At 42.4% G+C, this 19,570-nt stretch overlaps 1 protein-coding gene across 3 annotated transcripts in view; it reads left to right on the top strand.

Moving 5' to 3' along the window:
• Positions 1-2,218: 2,218 nt before the first annotated feature.
• The window catches only part of col28a2a (collagen, type XXVIII, alpha 2a), a 54,562-nt gene continuing 37,210 nt past the window's right edge, over positions 2,219-19,570 (top strand). The window contains exons 1-6 of one of the 3 annotated variants that reach the window (XM_060930213.1): positions 2,359-2,446; positions 7,655-7,804; positions 12,254-12,831; positions 15,892-15,912; positions 16,023-16,082; positions 19,201-19,254. In XM_060930213.1, the coding sequence (XP_060786196.1) occupies positions 7,666-7,804; positions 12,254-12,831; positions 15,892-15,912; positions 16,023-16,082; positions 19,201-19,254 (852 nt within the window). In that variant the 5' untranslated portion in view covers positions 2,359-2,446; positions 7,655-7,665. Of the gene's footprint in view, positions 2,451-7,654; positions 7,805-12,253; positions 12,832-15,891; positions 15,913-16,022; positions 16,083-19,200; positions 19,255-19,570 lie in introns of all 3 variants that reach the window. The other 2 variants (XM_060930214.1, XM_060930212.1) reach the window with 2 other exon arrangements.

Genomic DNA, 19,570 nt, shown 5'->3' with positions numbered 1-19,570 from the left:
GGCCATTCCAAAACATTAACTTTATTCTTCTTTAACCATTCTTTGGTAGAACGACTTGTGCACTTAGGGCCGTTGTCTTGCTGCATGACCCACCTTCTCTTGAGATTCAGTTCATGGACAGATGTCCTGACATTTTCCTTTAGAATTCGCTGGTATAATTCAGAATTCATTGTTCCATCAATGATGGCAAGCCGTCCTGGCCCAGATGCAGCAAAACAGGTCCAAACCACGATACTACCACCACCATGTTTCACAGATGGGATAAGGTTCTTATGCTGGAATGCAGTGTTTTCCTTTCTCCAAACATAACGCTTCTCATTTAAATCAAAAATTCTATTTTGGTCTCATCCGTCCATAAAACATTTGTCCAATAGCCTTCTGGCTTGTCCACATGATCTTTAACAGACTGTAGACAAGCAGAAATGTTCTTTTTGGAGAGCAGTGGCTTTCTCCTTGCAGCCCTGCCATGCACACCATTGTTGTTCAGTGTTCTCCTGATAGTGGACTCATGAACATTAACATTAGCCAATGTGAGAGAGGCCTTCAGTTGCTTAGAAGTTACCCTGGGGTCCTTTGTGACCTCGCCGACTATTACACACCTTGCTCTTGGAGTGATCTTTGTTGGTCGACCACTCCTGGGGAGGGTAACAATGGTCTTGAGTTTCCTCCATTTGTACACAATCTGTCTGACTGTGGATTGGTGGAGTCCAAACTCTTTAGAGATGGTTTTGTAATGTTTTCCAGCCTGATGAGCATCAGCAACACTTTTTCTGAGGTCCTCAGAAATCTCCTTTGTTCGTGCCATGATCCACTTCCACAAACATGTGTTGTGAAGATCAGACTTTGATAGATCCCTGTTCTTTAAATAAAACAGGGTGCCCACTCACACCTGATTGTCATCCCATTGATTGAAAACACCTGACTCTAAGTTCACCTTCAAATTAACTGCTAATCCTAGAGGTTCACATACTTTTGCCACTCACAGATATGTAATATTGGATCATTTTCCTCAATAAATAAATGACCAAGTATAATATTTTTGTCTCATTTGTTTAACTGGGTTCTCTTTATCTACTTTTAGGACTTGTGTGAAAATCCGATGATGTTTTAGGTCATATTTATGCAGAAATATAGAAAATTCTAAAGGGTTCACAAACTTTCAAGCACCACTGTATCTATAAAATGCTATTCATGTAACTGCATACTATTTTTCCTCTCCCTATCCATCCAGGGTACTTACATTTTAAATTCATTTTCATATGCACTTCAATAATAAGCCTGAATTAAACTTTGTGGCATTAGTGAGGTCAGACACTGATGTTGGGTGAGGAGACTTGAAGCTCAGTCAACTAAAACTATCTAAAGTAATCAGGCCATGAAACAAGCATGAACACCTGCAAGTAATAAGATTAACTACTCCTGGCCTGGGTGGCATGGTGGTTAGCACTGTTGCCTCACAGCAAGAAGGTCCTGGGTTCGAGCCCAGTGGCCAACGAGGGCCTTTCTGTGTGGAGTTTGCATGCTCTCCCCGTGTCCGGGTGGGTTTCCTCCGGGTGCTCCAATTTCCCCCACAGTCCAAAGACATGCAGGTTAGGCTAATTGGTGGCTCTAAATTGACCATGAGTGTGAATGTTTGTTTGTCTCTGTGTCAGCCCTGCGATAACCTGGTGACTTGTCCAGGGTGTACCCCGCCTCTCGCCCATAGTCAGCTGGGATAGGCTCCAGTTTGCCTGCGACCCTGTACAAGATAAGTGGCTACAGATGATGGATGGATGGATACTCCTGGCCTTCACACCAAATCAGAACATGTACAGTCAAATTATCACTCTAATAAAACTTTCCATTTGTGTCAAAACAATCAGTTGGAAACAGAATGAGAAAACTGATTGAAGTATTTGCCTCTATAAAGCTCCACCTGGTTTAACACTTGCAAATTCATGTGACTTCATTAATGAATTCATTCATTTTCTATACCGTTTATCCATTGCGGGTTGTGGGTAAGTTGGAGCCCATCCCAACTGACATTGGCCAAGCAGTGGGATATACCCTGAACAGGTCACCAGTCTATCATGGGGTTGACTCGATTCATATGAAAAGTATATTACCTATGTTTCTGATGTATTTGAAGAAACATTGCGTACTGTGCAAAGCTATAGACAAAGTCAGGTTTTCGATCTCTCCTCTTCTCCCCTCCTCCGTAGCCAGGAGCTGAGTGGGAGTTCTTGATGAGCCAATGTGGAGATCCCTCCTCTTTTTAAAAGAAGGTCGGAATGCAGGAGGATCTTATTCACCAGCCCAGCTTCAGGATGCCCACCAGTGCAGCATACTCACGAACCTGACTGGAGCTAATGCTATAGATGGTCTACACACACCTGGCTTTCACACAGGGATACAGAACACACCTGGACAAATAGTCCTCATCAAGGACTTTTGCAATCAAGAGAGAGTGGGTAACTACATTTACAATAATAATAATAATAATAATAATAATAATAATAATAATTTCTTATCTCTTCATAATTATTAAGTGTATTGTAAGTTCAGAGCCCATGTTGTTTTGGACGTTTAATTTTCAAACTTTTTTCTCTTTTATTGTAGTGATTGTTGTACTTTACACTCTTTACTGCAGTGCTATGTGTCTTGCCTTGCATGCCAAAGTGATACCATGGAAACCACTTTCATGATAGATGTTTGTGCAGCATTTTCTCCCTTTCTTCTGTACTTGAATACTGTTCCTGTACTTTATACTGTTTCCACAACATAATAATAATAATAACAATAATAAATCCAGGGTGGCACGGTGGTGTAGTGGTTAGCGCTGTTGCCTCACAGCAAGAAGGTCCTGGGTTCGAGCCCCGTGGCCGGCGAGGGCCTTTCTGTGCGGAGTTTTGCATGTTCTCCCCGTGTCCGCGTGGGTTTCCTCCGGGTGCTCCGGTTTCCCCCACAGTCCAGAGACATGCAGGTTAGGTTAACTGGTGACTCTAAATTGACAGTAGGTGTGAATGTGAGTGTGAATGGTTGTCTGTGTCTATGTGTCAGCCCTGTGATGACCTGGCGACTTGTCCAGGGTGTACCCCACCTTTCGCCTGTAGTCAGCTGGGATAGGCTCCAGCTTGCCTGCGACCCTGTAGAAGGATAAAGCGGCTAGAGATAATGAGATGAGATTTTTCCTGTGAAAGAAAAAATTACTAGCTCAATTTGACATTAGTAGAATAAATTTTGATCCTATTGTAGCCATAACTAAATACAAAGTCAATAGTTATGCATACTATTAATTAACTTAATGTGAAGATAATTAACAGATAATCAAAAGATTTAAGTTTTTTTAAAGATTGTGTATATTTTAGTCTTTTGTATTTGTAATTATTTGTAGCTGTACATGCACAACCCCACCAGCTCTGCTGATCAACTTATGATATTTAAATAAAGTTATTCATTCATTCATTCATTATGAGTTGGAAAATTATCCATCCGTTGAGTTCCCTGACATCTCAAACTACCTGGTGCTGCAGACATCGTTCTACACGGATACACAAATGAAAACCTAGAAGAGCATGGAGGAGTACAACTTTTTATATGTGGCTGGGTTGAAGATTTGGGGATCAGGACACTACAAGATAAATCCTGTATAGTTTTTGCCTGGGTAAATAGGAATTTCTGGGCTTTTTGTTTGCATTTTTGTGATGTTTGCTAGGACGCTACAAGTTTTAGTATCGGGTGTAAGCACACCACAGCTGCTTGATTCTCAATCCTTTCTACTCTTCTCTTCCAGCAGGCATCACAGAACCATATAATTTACCCACAAATGTATTTATTTATTCAGCCCACTGCACACTTTCTCTCTCTCTCTCTCTCTGTGTGCACACGTCTATAGAGGAGGAAAGTGACAAAATAAAGGCTTGTTCTTCTTAATTTACCCACAAATGTATTTATTCCACTTGAAAAGGGTATGGCAAACCAGCTACCGGATTTGAGATGCTACGACATCCTGAACTATTTAGTATTTGGCTTCAAACTTGAAAAAAATTTGCGTCCCACTAGACGGCACTTCGGCCGTGGCCCAGTGGTTGAGAAACACTGCCTTAGAGGGTACTGCCCCAGTGACAAACCATTGTACCTCTAAAGGTACAATAATATACTTTATTTTCTGAGAGTGTAAAATATTAAACTTTAACTATAAATACTATAAATACTATAAATCTGTGAGAATTATTACATCATTACAAAATTACATTTATTTAACTATGAATATCCCAGGTTAAACAAGATAGTTGTTGTTTTTTTTCAAGAGATCCTGTGTACTTCACTCACCTGAGCTGCAAGTGATCCTCAGGATTAACAGTAGGCCTGTATCAATTGCGTGCAGTGCTCAAGATAGGCTGTATTGCTTGTAGAGATCATCAAAATATCCATTATCTATATTGCTTATCTGTCAAAAGCTGGAGTCAGTCCCAGCTGAATTCAGGTTTGCAGGGTACACCCTGGGCAGGTCACTAATCTGTAACAGGGTTAATAGAGAGACGAACAATTGTTCACACGTACATTCACACCTTTGGGCAATTTTGAGTAGCCAGTTGACCTGATCCACATGTCTTTGGACTGTGGGGGAAGCCAGAGCACCCAGAGGAAACCCACGCAGGCATGAGAAGAACATGGAAACATGCAAACTCCACAGAGAAAGGCCCTCGTCAACCACCAGATTTGAACCCAGAACCTGCTTGCTATGAGGCAACAGGGCTAACCACTACAGCACCATGCTGCTCATCATCATAAGCATCATCATAAACAGGACTTTAATGTCAGTCATGAACTTAATCAGCAGCCATTGAATAAGACTGGCATAAAATGCTTTCTAAGGATGAGGTAAGGATGCAAGCTACCAAATTAAAAAAAGCCTATATTAGTGTTGAATCAAGTGGATTTGATTGTCATTGATGTTTATATCGGCAGCACGGTGGTGTAGTGGTTAGCACTGTCACCTCACAGCAAGAAGGTTCTGGGTTCGAGCCCAGTGGCTGATGGGGGCCTTTCTGTGTGGAGTTTGCATGTTCTGTCCGTGTCTGCATGGGTTTCCTCCAGGTGCTCCAGTTTCCCCCACAGTCCAAAGACATGCAGGTTAGGTTAATTGGTGGCTCTAAATTGACCGTAGGTGTGAATGTGAGTGTGAATGGTTGTGTGTCTCTGTGTGTCAGCCGTGCGATGACCTGGCGAGTTGTCCAGGGTGTACCCCGCCTCTCACACATAGTCAGCTGGGATAGGCTCCAGCTTGCCCGCGACCCTGCACAGGATAAGCAGTTATGGATAATGGATGGATGGATGCTGCTTATATCTTGAATTGAATACACTGAAATGAAATGCCATTTCTTGAAGGCCATGGGGCAACACCCAGTAATACAGCAGCATGGTGCATAAGACAGCATAAAGTGCAAATATACAACAGTGTAAACTGAGTGCAAGAAAGCAATAAATAGATAAAGAATGCAGGGAAATTACACAAGGCAACAGAACGATATTGAATGAGTTTATTATTGGTTGCATTCATTAATTAATGGTTAGAATGATCTCAGTGGCAATGATGCACTGTCCCAGTAGCAGTAGGATCAGGAGAAATTGTCCAGTAGCAGCAAATTTGGGGAGAAAGTGATGGATGTAAAACAGTCCACAAGATATTTATCATCTCATCTCATTATCTCTAGCCACTTTATCCTGTTCTACAGGGTCGCAGGCAAGCTGGACCCTATCCCAGCTGACTACGGGCGAAAGGCGGGGTACACCCTGGACAAGTTGCCAGGTCATCACAGGGCTGACACATAGACACAGACAACCATTCACACCTACAGTCAATTTAGAGTCACCAGTTAACCTAACCTGCATGTCTTTGGACTGTGGGGGAAACCGGAGCACCCGGAGGAAACCCACACAGACACGGGGAGAACATGCAAACTCCACACAGAAAGGCCCTCACCGGCCACGGGGCTCGAACCCGGACCTTCTTGCTGTGAGGCAACAGCGCTAACCACTACACCACCGTGCCACCCGGATATTTATCATTTAAAAGTACCGTAAAAGTATTGTATGCAGTGATGGTCAAAGGAGTGTGAGATCATTCTAGGATGGATGTTGGGAAGTGACTTGATTAGTCCCAGTAACATGTAGGGTTAGGTTGTCTTCGCTTGCCTATGATAGAAATTATCTAATGATATGCTGTTTTAGACTTAACTCAGGGGCAGCATGGTGGTGTAGTGGTTAACACTGTCGCCTCACAGCAAGAAGGTTCTGGGTTCGAGCCCCGTGGCTGGCGATGGCCTTTCTGTGTGGAGTTTGCATGTTCTCCCTGTGTCTGCATGGGTTTCCTCCAGGTGCTCCGGTTTCCCCCACAGTCCAAAGACATGCAGGTTAGGCTAATTGGTGGCTCTAAATTGACCATAGGTGTGAATGGTTGTGTGTCTCTGTGTGTCAGCCCTGTGATAACCTGGTGAGTTGTCCAGGGTGTACCCCGCCTCTCACCCATAGTCAGCTGGGATAGGCTCCAGCTTGCCTGCAACCCTGCACAGGATAAGTGGTTATGGATGGATGGATGGATGGATGGATGTACTTAACTCATACATCAAAACAAAGATAAACCAGTCTCTGGCGTTATACCAATTCTGCACCCTTCTGTAAATTTTTGGTTTTGCAGAATGGCAATTAGGCAATATAGTGAAAACATCAACCTGATTGCAGGCAGATTTGGTCCCCAACACTCTTTAGGAGAATGGATTTTTCTATTCCTATAAGCTTTTATGTTTTGCCACAGTCTTTGATCTTGTATAGGCATGTTTCTAAACCTAGCTAATAAATATAATTGGATATTATCAACAGAGAAGTGAAAACCAACATTATGTTTGCAAATTATTATATGCTTAAGGGATTGGGTATTGAGAAAGAATAATAGAGGGCTTTGTGTGACAATACATTTCACTTTTACAGGCTAAGAAGATTTTCATTCGTGCTTAAAAAAACAACTTCGTAACTGACCATGTTTTTTTGCATGCCTATTAAAAGATATCTTGACCACTTAAGCCAAGAAGCCTTTATTTGTCACATGTACACTCAAGCACGTAGTCAGATTTAACCTCTGCATTTAACCATCTGAAGCAGTGAGCACACACAAGTGAGCAATGAGCGCACACACACATACCCAGAGCAGTGGACAGCTATGCTACAGCGTCCAGGGAGCAGTTGTAGGTTAGGTGCCCTTGCTCAAGGGCACTTCAGCCCAACCTCAGGCCATGGCTGCCCCATGTTAACCTAACTGCATGTCTTTGTACTGTGTGGAAAACCAGAGCACCAATAGGAAACCCACACAGACACGGGGAGAACATGCAAACTCCACATAGAAAGGCCCCCGTCAGTCACTGGGCTCGAACCCAGAACCTTATTGCTTTGAGGCGACAGTGCTAACCACTACACCACTGTGCCACCCCATATAAGCCATATATTTAGTTTACTGGATATAATATGCTCAAAATATGTAAACAAGAATAAAGGGGCTTGGTTAGTTGGTAAGTTTTGAGATGATTCTATGCTATACACAAAGTACATATTCCCTTAATGGATTGGTATGATTCTGAAACTGATTCCTGTATGGACTGAGCTCTTGATGCTGTTGCAGGTGTGTGAGCCATGGGTCAGTGGCTGAGCTGGCTCCTTGTGCTGACAGGACTGCTGGGGGTCTGCACACAGAGTTATTACGAGGAAAGGACAGGAGAGAGGAGAATCAGGGTGAATGGTCAAACTACAAGCGTCCTGAAAAATGATGGTGGTAAGGCATGTGATAACATAAACGTGCTTTATGCTTTGTTACATATGGTTGTCTTTTCAGTGTGGGTATACATTTCTGAGCGCCAACTGATATGAATTAAGAGGAAGTACTAATTATATTTTAAACTAGAAAAGCACTCGGAGAGCGCAGACCTCCGCCAAGAATCCTTTAAAAAAATCCGGGATCCAGAAGGTGATCCGGATCACCGCCAAAATTTACTGGATTGTTACTTGTGCCCAGTCACACCTCTGGAAAAAATTTCAGAGCAACCCGTTCATAACTTTTTCTGTAATGTTGCTAACAGACAAACCAACAAACAAACAAACAAACAAGTGCTACCGAAAACATAACCTCCTTGGCGGAGGTAAACATACTGTTGAAGGCTGACAACATATTGTTGAAGGCTGACAGTAAAACATTCTTCCATATACATTTGACTATATTATATATTTTTGTGGGGCGGCACGGTGGTGTAGTGGTTAGTGCTGTCGCCTCACAGCAAGAAGGTCCGCGTTCGAGCCCCGTGGCCGGCGAGGGCCTTTCTGTGTGGAGTTTGCATGTTCTCCCCGTGTCCGCATGGGTTTCCTCCGGGTGCTCCGGTTTCCCCCACAGTCCAAAGACATGCAGGTTAGGTTAACGGGTGACTCTAAATTGACCGTAGGTGTGAATGTGAGTGTGAATGGTTGTCTGTGTCTATGTGTCAGCCCTGTGATGACCTGGCGACTTGTCCAGGGTGTACCCCGCCTTTCACCCGTAGTCAGCTGGGATAGGCTCCAGCTTGCCTGCGACCGTGTAGAACAGGATAAAGCAGCTAGAGATAATGAGATGAAATATATTTTTGTCGTTCAAAATAAATTTGCAAAACATCCAAATTGAGAAATCTGCACATTCAATTTTATTTATAAAATATCTATCCAGTAATGCCACATATTATATCCCATTGTGAAGCTAGCCCTGCAGCATTCTCAATGACATACTGTTTTCCCAGAGCCTTAACTAGAATCAAAAAATGTATTGAGGTCCACAACCTAGTTTATCTCATCTCATCTCATCTCATCTCATTATCTGTAGCCGCTTTATCCTGTTCTACAGGGTCGCAGGCAAGCTGGAGCCTATCCCAGCTGACTACGGGCGAAAGGCGGGGTACACCCTGGACAAGTCGCCAGGTCATCACAGGGCTGACACATAGACACAGACAACCATTCACACTCACATTCACACCTACGGTCAATTTAGAGTCACCAGTTAACCTAACCTGCATGTCTTTGGACTGTGGGGGAAACCGGAGCACCCGGAGGAAACCCACACGGACACGGGGAGAACATGCAAACTCCACACAGAAAGGCCCTCGCCGGCCACGGGGCTCGAACCCGGACCTTCTTGCTGTGAGGCGACAGCGCTAACCACTACACCACCGTGCCGCCACCTAGTTTATCTAATTATTGTAAATTTTAAAACTGAGTAATTTTTTTGTGAATTATAATTACTTAAAAATGAATTGCTCTTGAAAAATTGTGTGATTTATACAAAACTTTTTTTTTTTTCTCGGGAAAATTTATTACAAACAAGTCTCTCTGTGTTAACTAAAACAAATGAGCAGCAGCTTCTTTCCCCAAACACCTAGCGGTTGTCCTAAACCCCTGCATATACGCTCACCGGCCACTTTTTTAGGAACACCCATATGCCTGCTGTTTTATGCAGTTATCTCATCAGCCAATCCTTTGACAGCAGCACAAAGGCATAAAATAATGCGGATACAAATCAAGAGCTTCAGTTAATGTTCACTTCCAACATCAGAATGGGAAAAATTGTGATCTCAAAGTGTGACTTTCACTGTGGCATGGGTGTTGGTTTAAGCCAGACGGACTGGTTTTAATATTTCAGAAACTGCTGATCTCCTGGGGTTTTCACACACAACAGTCTCTTGAATTTACACAGAATGGTGCAAAAAACAAAAACACTGAGTGAGTGACAGTTCTGTGAGTGGAAACAAATGCTTTGTTGATGAGAGGTCAGAGGAATATGGACAGATTGGTTTGAGCTGGGCGGCACGGTGGTGTAGTGGTTAGCGCTGTCACCTCACAGCAAGAAGGTCCGGGTTCGAGCCCCGTGGCCGGCGAGGGCCTTTCTGTGCGGAGTTTGCATGTTCTCCCCGTGTCCGCGTGGGTTTCTTCCGGGTGCTCCGGTTTCCCCCACAGTCCAAAGACATGCAGGTTAGGTTAACTGGTGACTCTAAATTGACCGTAGGTGTGAATGTGAGTGTGAATGGTTGTCTGTGTCAGCCCTGTGATGACCTGGCGACTTGTCCAGGGTGTACCCCGCCTTTCGCCCGTAGTCAGCTGGGATAGGCTCCAGCTTGCCTGCGACCCTGTAGAACAGGATAAAGTGGCTAGAGGTAATGAGATGAGATGGTTCGAGCTGCCAGGAAGGATATAGTAACTCATAGCAACTTTTTACAACCGTGATGAGCAGAAAAGCATCTCAGCATGCAACAGAAGAAGACCACATTGGGTTCCACTCAGTGGTCGAGTTGTAAAATCAAACCAGGGGGGATGGTGAAATTTTTAGTTGCGTGTTGACCCATCGGTCGGTCCGTCGGTGGGAAACCGGTTTGCTTTTAGGAGGGTTTGCACACAACGTAGGTCTGTGGACCTTGTTCATTTACCAGCCATACAGTATTTTGTGCTGATAAAGTGTGTAGTACACACTGTGTACCCTTTTTATTGTTGTAAAAAACATAATACACTGGTATTTTACTGTAAAACATGCACAGTGTGGATGTCGTGTCATATTTAGTCAGTCTCCTGGCTGACATACCTACCACATTCTCCATATTAGGGTGAAATGCAGATGACAAATTTGAAGTGTAACTTCATAGTCATGGTAGGCTCCTTTTAAATCGTTTGGTAAATAATTTATTAAAACCTCAGCAGGCAATGTAAATGAACAACTGAATCTTTTCATATCAAGTCAATAGAATTTTTATTCAAAGCTGAACATTGGGAACATTGAGTTAAATACAGAGGTAGGTAGGTAACCAATAAGCTAAAACAAGCAACAGTAAATTGTACGGTAAATCAGCCTTACATGTTGTGACCGGCTCTCTAATGAGGCAATGAAGCCTTCAAAACTGCTAGTGTCGTTTATTTTAGCCTTCCTGTCTTGAATAACACTTTTTGTTGCCTGAAGAATAACAAACGAACGTCCAGGCTGATTAAATTAATGGCCTTATACAAGAAATCAAAGCTAACATGAACCTGAGTAAGCTATTGATAGCTGGTTAGACTCCAAACTAACATTCATTATGATAGCTGTGTTGTTATCCGCCACCCACAAATCAGGCTACATATCGGTAACTTTACAGCATGATAGTGGGCTCACAGAAAGTGTGACTGATATTCGTAACTCTTGACTTATCTCCTGAAATGTTTTTTCTTGCGATCTTAAATCCGAACTTGCTTAGGTCTTGCTGTCCACTCCGCTTGGCCATGATGCTGCAATCCGCTGCTGTCAGTGACGCCGAATGAAATAAAAAATAATGGAACCCCAACTGAATGTCACCTCCTCAAACGCTTCGCTTGCGTGTACCCTCTCTCGTGGTAGCTTATTGTATGCTCAGTTTCAGCAAAGCTACGTGGAATGGCATTTCTAATTCCAATGTTAAATAGAAGTAATGTCCACATTTATTGATAAAATTGCTCAAGGGAAGGGAGGGGGGATGCCCGTTTTAGAGGTGGGATGATTTTGACCATTTTTTATTCCGGGGGGGATCCCCCCTCAACTCGAGTACAGGTTCCACTCCCGCCAGCCAAGAACAAGAATCTTAGAATCAAGAACATGTTCCTATTAAAATGGCTGGTGAGGGTACGTGTGCTCCAGTTTCTACTGAGGCTGGCTTGACCATGCTTGTAGAGTCCTGTTGGAGCTAAACATAAGGGGTGATTAAGTGTATGGGCAAACCAGACGTGTCCTCCTCATCCACTCTGAAATCAAAACCAACAAAGATGACCAGATCAACACTGCTGATTGGGTCTTAGAGTGTAATGTTTCCCATTCTGCCACTATATTGTGAAGAAATCACTGTTTCCTTGTATAATTTGACAACTAGAGATGTTATGTAAGAGGTTTAAAAAAAAACCTTCTGAAACTACTGAGGCCTGGACGTTTGTGTCCTCAGAGTTATGCTAGTTATGGCCATGTGTTTCCCCATCCATAATGGGTGTCTCTGCTTAACGGACAAGTGTTAACCTGACAAGTGTTAAGTCCTGGTAAGTGCCAAGGTAAGAGTTAAATCCTGGCACTGCTAGAATAATCCAAAACCTGGGATTACCAATGATCTGTGCAGTTTTATTTAGGTAACAGATAAAGGAACAAGAGGGAATGATTTACTGTATCTATTGTTACACATATACACAAAAGTACAATAGTTTTATTTCTTCTGTTTTACAGCAGCCATTTTGGATGAAGATTGTGGTCTTGAATTGGCCTTCCTTGTGGACAGCTCAGAGAGTGCCAAGGGCCACCACCAGCAGGAGAAGAAGTTTACCATGGACATTGTGGAGGGTCTGCAGAGCATCCGTTTGACCACTGGGCGCAAACTGAGCTGGAGAGTGTCATTACTCCAGTACAGCAGTCATGTTGTCATTGAGCAAACGTTCAAACAATGGAGGGGCACCGAGAACTTCAAAAACAGCATCACTCCCATTGGCTATATTGGCCATGGCACCTATACTACCTACGCTATTACTAACATGACGAAGATCTTTTCCGAGGAGTCCAATGCAGACAGCATCAAAATCGCGCTGCTTCTTACAGATGGAGTCTCCCACCCAAGGAACCCTGACATCTTCTCAGCTGTAGCTGATGCCAAGAACCATGGAGTGACGTTCTTCACCATTGGCATCACACACACTGCCAATGACCCTGCTAACATCGCCCGTCTGCAGCTGCTAGCCAGCACACCGCCCTCCCGCTTCCTCCATAACCTTCAGGACCAACACATCAATGAGAAGATCCTTAGTGAGATTGTGAGTATAATGGCATTTTTCAAAGCTTTCTTTCTTTTCAGTCAGGATGGTCAAAGGAGAATAACAGAATGCCTTGGAGTAATGTGTATGCTAGTGTTTGATGGAGCACATTACAGCTAGTGTATTGTTAAAGAAAATATCTCACAAATAAACAAATTGAGCTAAAAGTCGGTCTTCATAGCTGTCCTTTATAAAAAAAAAAGCTGCATTCTGAATTTGTTTTTAATGATATAACCACTAAAGGGATGAAAATAGACAGGACTATTTTTTGTCAGGGAGGCCGCCATAACTCCATCGTGTGTGATGTAATTTTCCGTGAGCACATCGGAGGTGTACAAGTGCATACTATACTAATGTCAGCAGGGTGAAGTATTCTGTCAGGGATGGTTGGAGACGGATGTAAGTGCAGAAGATCTTTATGATAAAGAAAAGTGCAAACAAGCAAATAATCCAAATCCGCAGGCGTATCGTGAACGGTAAAACAGGCAAAAGGTCAAGCGAAGCACAAACAGAATATCGTAGACAGAAGCAGTGTCAAAAACAAGGAACAGGAATGAGAAACCAGAAAATAAGTCAGGAAACAAGGCTTGGTAATGTGTCACAACAACGCAATACTTCGCAAAAGAAGTCTGCATTCTGAATCCTTTTTTAGGGGCGCTGATTGCACCTTAATCCCGTGCAGGTGTGTGTCATTCTGGGCACGCATGTGAGTCAGTTCTTCTTCCTCTGAGAGTCCTTCTGTTGTGATAACTAGACTATAGTATAATATTATGGTCTAGCATGACTTCTCGGTCAATTTGTTTGCATTTCTCGACAAAAATTATGGCAATGCAGTATTAGAAAAGGAATCAAAATAGAGTAGTAGCTAGTTGATTGTTTATTTAAAAATATATATATTTACCTACTTATCTTCCATCCGGGCAGCACGGTGGTGTAGTGGTTAGCGCTGTCGCCTCACAGCAAGAAGGTCCGGGTTCGAGCCCCGTGGCCGGCGAGGGCCTTTCTGTGCGGAGTTTGCATGTTCTCCCCGTGTCCGCGTGGGTTTCCTCCGGGTGCTCTGGTTTCCCCCACAGTCCAAAGACACGCAGGTTAGGTTAACTGGTGACTCTAAATTGACCGTAGGTGTGAATGTGAGTGTGAATGGTTGTCTGTGTCTATGTGTCAGCCCTGTGATGACCTGGCGACTTGTCCAGGGTGTACCCCGCCTTTCGCCCGTAGTCAGCTGGGATAGGCTCCAGCTTGCCTGTGACCCTGTAGAAGGATAAAGCGGCTAGAGATAATGAGATGAGATGAGATCTTCCATCCGTTTGATGTGTGACACGGTATGCTGTCCCAGGCTTGTAGCACTCGAGTCCAGGACTTGGACTCGAGTCCGACTCATGCCCTAATTTTAAGGACTCGTGACTCAACTCGGACTTGAGCACTGAGATGACTCGGACTTGGACTCTGACTCAGACTCGTACATTAACTGCATTAGGACTTGTAAATTGGAAACAAGGACTCAGATTTTTTCTTTATTTTTTGTAACATGCCATAATAATTTGGCATAAGACAATTATATCTACATTAATTTTGTACTAATTTTGTGTAAGAGTGTCACACCTGAGCGCCTTGGCGCGTGCATCAGATAGACTCTTGGGCGCGCTTTGGACAGTGCATGCGCCAAGCGGACTCTTGTGTGCGTGCCATAAACGACTTGTACCTGCACAGGATTAAGGCGCAAACAGCGCGCCGATATAAAAATTGTGAAAACACACTTACTTTGCAAAGTATTGAGTTGCGTTGCTGACACATTACTGAGCCTTATTTCCTTGTTTGGGTTCCTGATCCCTGATTTCCTGTTTCTCGTCTTTGATTCTGCCGAGTCTACGATAGTCTGTTTGTGCCTCGCTTGACCTATCGCCTTTTTCATTGTTTTACAATTTTGCCTGCTGTTCTGGATTGTTTACCCTCTTCACTTGTATTAATAAACACACCTTCTGCACTTACATCCATCTCCCAACCATCTCTGACACAATACTTCACACTCCCTGACAAAGAGAAGCACATTCACCTGTTCATACATCATGTTCAGGAACAAACTAATGTTAATGGCGCTAAAACAGCCACCGCCAAATGGTGCGGTTGGACTCGACTCGAATTTTTTTTCATGACTTGGACTTGACTCGGACTTGAACACTGGGGACTCGAGACTGGACTCGGACTCGAGGCTTAGTGACTTGACTACAACACTGTGCTATCGTGCTGAATCCTACGTCACACAGTGCCACCCTCGTTTTCTTCTTCTAATACAGAAGATGAAAACGTCAGGTCTTTATTGCTACTATATTCAGTAGGCTCTCCACATATACGTTTACTGTGAATAAACTCTAACGTTAAACTCATTAAACTCAAATGCATCATTTTAGCCATGAGGAATTCGGAACACCCTCAGACACAATTTGTCTGCAGTTTGCATTTGAACAGATGCACAAAAATGTTAGCTATCCTTATGTTTGCAGTAGATGGTTGTCCTTTCATTCTTTCTTCTTTGGTATTCCCCCAAATCATACTTAAACTGTCAGCACTTGTCTTAAAAATGTTGTGATCCCCTTGGCGTTCCTCTTGGTTGGATTACTCAACAGATGTTTGGTATATTCTCTTTTTTCACGTGTGACCCATTATTTCTTTTCAATTGTGATTTCTTTTCCAAAACAGGATAAAATAGAGCTTTAAATGACATGGCCTGGTGTACAAACATAACAGAGCCATATCAATTAAATCATTTTAATGGAGGATCACTATCCAGTCTTTTGTCAATGTGATGTGAGATGATTACATGTCATATATTGGGCTTGTAGCATTGTATTTACGTTGCAATGGTAGAAATATGTCTTACATTGTACATACTGTTACAAGACAGTCGTACTAGTAGGAGCTTCTGGACGTACGGCGGTATTAATCACCTGCTGTAATTGTTTGGATTATTTACTCTTGTCTTTTTGACTGTATCATAACTCAAAGCATGTTTTATGTACTGTAATTGAGAGACTTTTCTTATTTTCCTTTGCCTCCTCACAGGCTCAACTCGCAGACGATGGGGTACGTAATACTTTGCCTATTCTTGAATGATTCTCTATTGATGTACAGTTTCATTTATATAATATACACATTTTCAAAATATTTCACAGTTTTGTTTTTCTCTTTTAAAGTGCCCTGTGTCTCAGAAATGTGCATGTGAGAAGGGTGAGAGAGGACCGAGTGGGCCAGCAGTGAGTATTTTCACTTCTAAACTTAGGAACAAAGTATAGTTACAAACTGTAAGTAATTTTCAAACATTTGAAATTAAAAAAATAATTTCTTGATTTGTGAGAATGGGGATAATAGCAGTTTTTTGTTCTGTTGGACTTTTACTTCCATATCATTCATACAAGTCACCAGGTCATCACAGGGCTGACACATAGACACAGACAACCATTCACACTCACATTCACACCTACGGTCAATTTAGAGTCACCAGTTAACCTAACCTGCATGTCTTTGGACTGTGGGGGAAACCGGAGCACCCGGAGGAAACCCACGCGGACACAGGGAGAACATGCAAACTCCGCACAGAAAGGCCCTCGCCGGCCATGGGGCTCGAACCCAGGACCTTCTTGCTGTGACGCGACAGTGCTAACCACTACACCACCGTGCCGCCCCAATGTATTATTATTATTATTATTATTATTATTATTATTTTCAATATATAAAATCTTTTCCAAGTTGTTAGTGGAATGTCATTCAAAGTAGCACACAATAATTATACAAAACATCAACAAAAGACATATATTCATATCCTGTCATTGGTATTGCTCACAGTTATTTAAGAATTGTACAGATAAAAAAATTTAACCTTTTTTTTTGCAAAAATAAAAAAAAAATGTTTGCTCTGTATGTACAGTTAAGATTTAAAATCTAACAACAGACAGAACCTACAGAGTCTTGCAGAAGTATTCATCCCCCTTGGTGTTTGTCCTGTTTTGTTGCATTACAAGCTGGAATTAAAATGGATTTTTGGAGGGTTAGCACCATTTGATTTACACAACATGCCTACCACTTTAAAGGTGCAATTTTTTTTTTTTTTTTTTTTTATTGTGACACAAACAATAATTAAGATGAAAAAACAGAAATCTGGAGTGTGCATAGGTATTCACCCCTTTTCGTATGAAACCCCTAAATAAGAGCTGGTCCAACCAATTCACTTCATAAGTCACATAATTAGCTGTTTAAGATCCACCTTTGTGTAATCAAAGTGTCACATGATCTGTCACATGATGTCTGTATAAATCAACCTGTTCTGGAAGGACCCTGACTCTGCAACACTACAAAGCAAGCAACATGAAAACCAAGGAGCCTCCAAACAGGTCAGAGACAAAGTTGTGGAGAAGTATAGATCAGGGTTGGGTCATAAATATCCTAAACTTTGAATATCCCAGGGAGCACCATTAAATCCATTATAGCAAAATAGAAAGAATATGGCACCACTACAAACCTGACAAGAGACGGCCGCCCACCAAAACTCACAGACCGGGCAAGGAGGGCATTAATCAGAGATGCAAAAAAGACACCAAAGATAACATTGAAGGAGCTGCAAAGCTCCACAGTGGAGATGGGAGTATCTGTCCATCGGACAACTTTAAGCCGTACACTCCACAGAGCGGGGCTTTATGGAAGAGTGGCCAGAAAAATGTCATTGCTTAAGAAAACATGTTTGCCCAACAGCATGTGGCTAATTCCCCAAACACATGGAAGAAGATTCTCTGGTCAAGCAAGACTAAAATTGATCTTTTTGGCCATCATGGGAAATGCCATGTGTGGTACAAACCCAACACCCTGAGAACACCATTCCTACAGTGAAGCATGGCAGTGGCAGCATCATGTTGTGGGATATTTTTCATCTGCAGGGACAGGAAAGCTGGTCAGGACTGAAGGAAAGATGGATGGCACTAAATACAGGGCAATTCTGGAGGAAAACCTGCTTGAGTCGGCCAGAGGTTTGAGACTGGGATGAAGGTTCACGTTCCAGCAGGACAATGACCCTGAACATACTGCTAAAGCTACACTGGAGTGGTTTAAAGGGAAACATTTAAATGTCTTGGAATGGCCTCGTCAAAGCCCAGACCTCAATTCAATTGAGAATCTGTGGCATAACTTGAAGTTTGCTGTACACCAACACAACCCATCTAACTTGAAGGAGTTGGAGCAGTCTAGCCTTGAGGAATGGGCAAAAATCCCAGTGGCTAGATGTGCTAAGCTAATAGAGACATCCCCCAAGAGACTTGCAGCTGTAATTGCAGCAAAAGGTGGCTGTAAAGTATTGACTTTGGGGGGGGTTTAAATTCCTATGCACACTCCAGATTTCTGTTTTTTCATCTTAATTATTGTTTGTGTCACAATAAAACAACAATTTTCACCTTTAAAGTGGTAGGCCTTTTGTGTAAATCAAATGGTGCTAACCCCCACCCCAAATCCATTTTAATTCCAGCTTGTAATGCAACAAAACAGGACAAACATAAAGGGGGTGAATACTTTTGCAAGACACTGTACATTTTGAAAAACCTTTAGAAATATAATTTAAAGAATCTTTGTGATAAGGAACCAACATAATACCAAAAAGGATGTGTTGAAGATCCTTGAAGTCAAGTTTTCATTGGTTCTGTCCAAGCAGTTGTATGCATATTATTCTCAAAACAGTATGAACATGGTGAGGGTCCTATTAAACATCCCCCACTCCTCTAAACTGCCCTTTTGTTCAGCCATAAACAACACCAACACCAACTGCCTTTCCCCAACTTTTATTACCAGACCACAGTCACAGAGTGAGATAGATATTTACATGAAGCTTTCAGTACTAGTGGAGGTTAAACATGATCCGTTCCCCTTGAAGCGACAGGAGATCACAGGGTAGGTGACGTGTGAGTTGCAATCATCTGCCAGCGAACTCCTCATCATTATCCAGGTGCTTTCACTTCATGAAGATTCCAAACATTCTAACCTCAGGAACTGCTCTCATTAGTTTAAAGGCTGCAGATCAGCCTTCTACTGAAAGACACATGGTCTGAATGGGATACGTAGCCTACACACACACACACACACAACTTTTTATTATAATTATTTATTAAAAAAAATTTTTTTACTGCCCACAGGGGCTCTGTGTGCATGTCAGTCTCTCATTCTTTTCTTTAGCTGTCCATAGTTATAGAAATATACAATATCTCACCTCTCTGCTTCTGGCATTATTTCAGTCAGATAGATGAGGTCACTGGCTTTTCTTCACTCATTTTACAGAACCATATGTAATGTCTACACTGCCTTCCAGTAACACAGATCTTCTAAATAATTTCACAGGGAAAGAAAGGTCGCCCAGGTGACGATGGAGCCCCCGGTCCTAAAGGTCAAAAGGTCAGAATCCCTAAATCAACATACAGTACCAGTCAAAAGTTTGGACACCGCTACTCTTTCATAGGTTTCTTTATTTTGACTATTTTCTACATTGTAGAACAATACTGAAGACATCAAAACTATGAAATGGCACATGGAACGTATATGGAATTATGTGGGAAACAAAAAATATTAAAAAACAAAATATGTTTGATATTTTAGATTCTTCAAAGTAGCTACCGTTTACCTTGATGACACTTTGCACACTATTGGCATTATCTTCAAGTCAAGTCAAGTCAAGTTTGTTTGTATAGCGCTTTTAACAAGAGACATTGTC

Source organism: Neoarius graeffei, chromosome 9 (genome assembly GCF_027579695.1).
Source record: "Neoarius graeffei isolate fNeoGra1 chromosome 9, fNeoGra1.pri, whole genome shotgun sequence".
NCBI lineage: Eukaryota > Metazoa > Chordata > Actinopteri > Siluriformes > Ariidae > Neoarius > Neoarius graeffei.
Note: the sequence above shows the minus strand (reverse complement) of the source record. Positions and strands in the feature narration are given on the sequence as shown.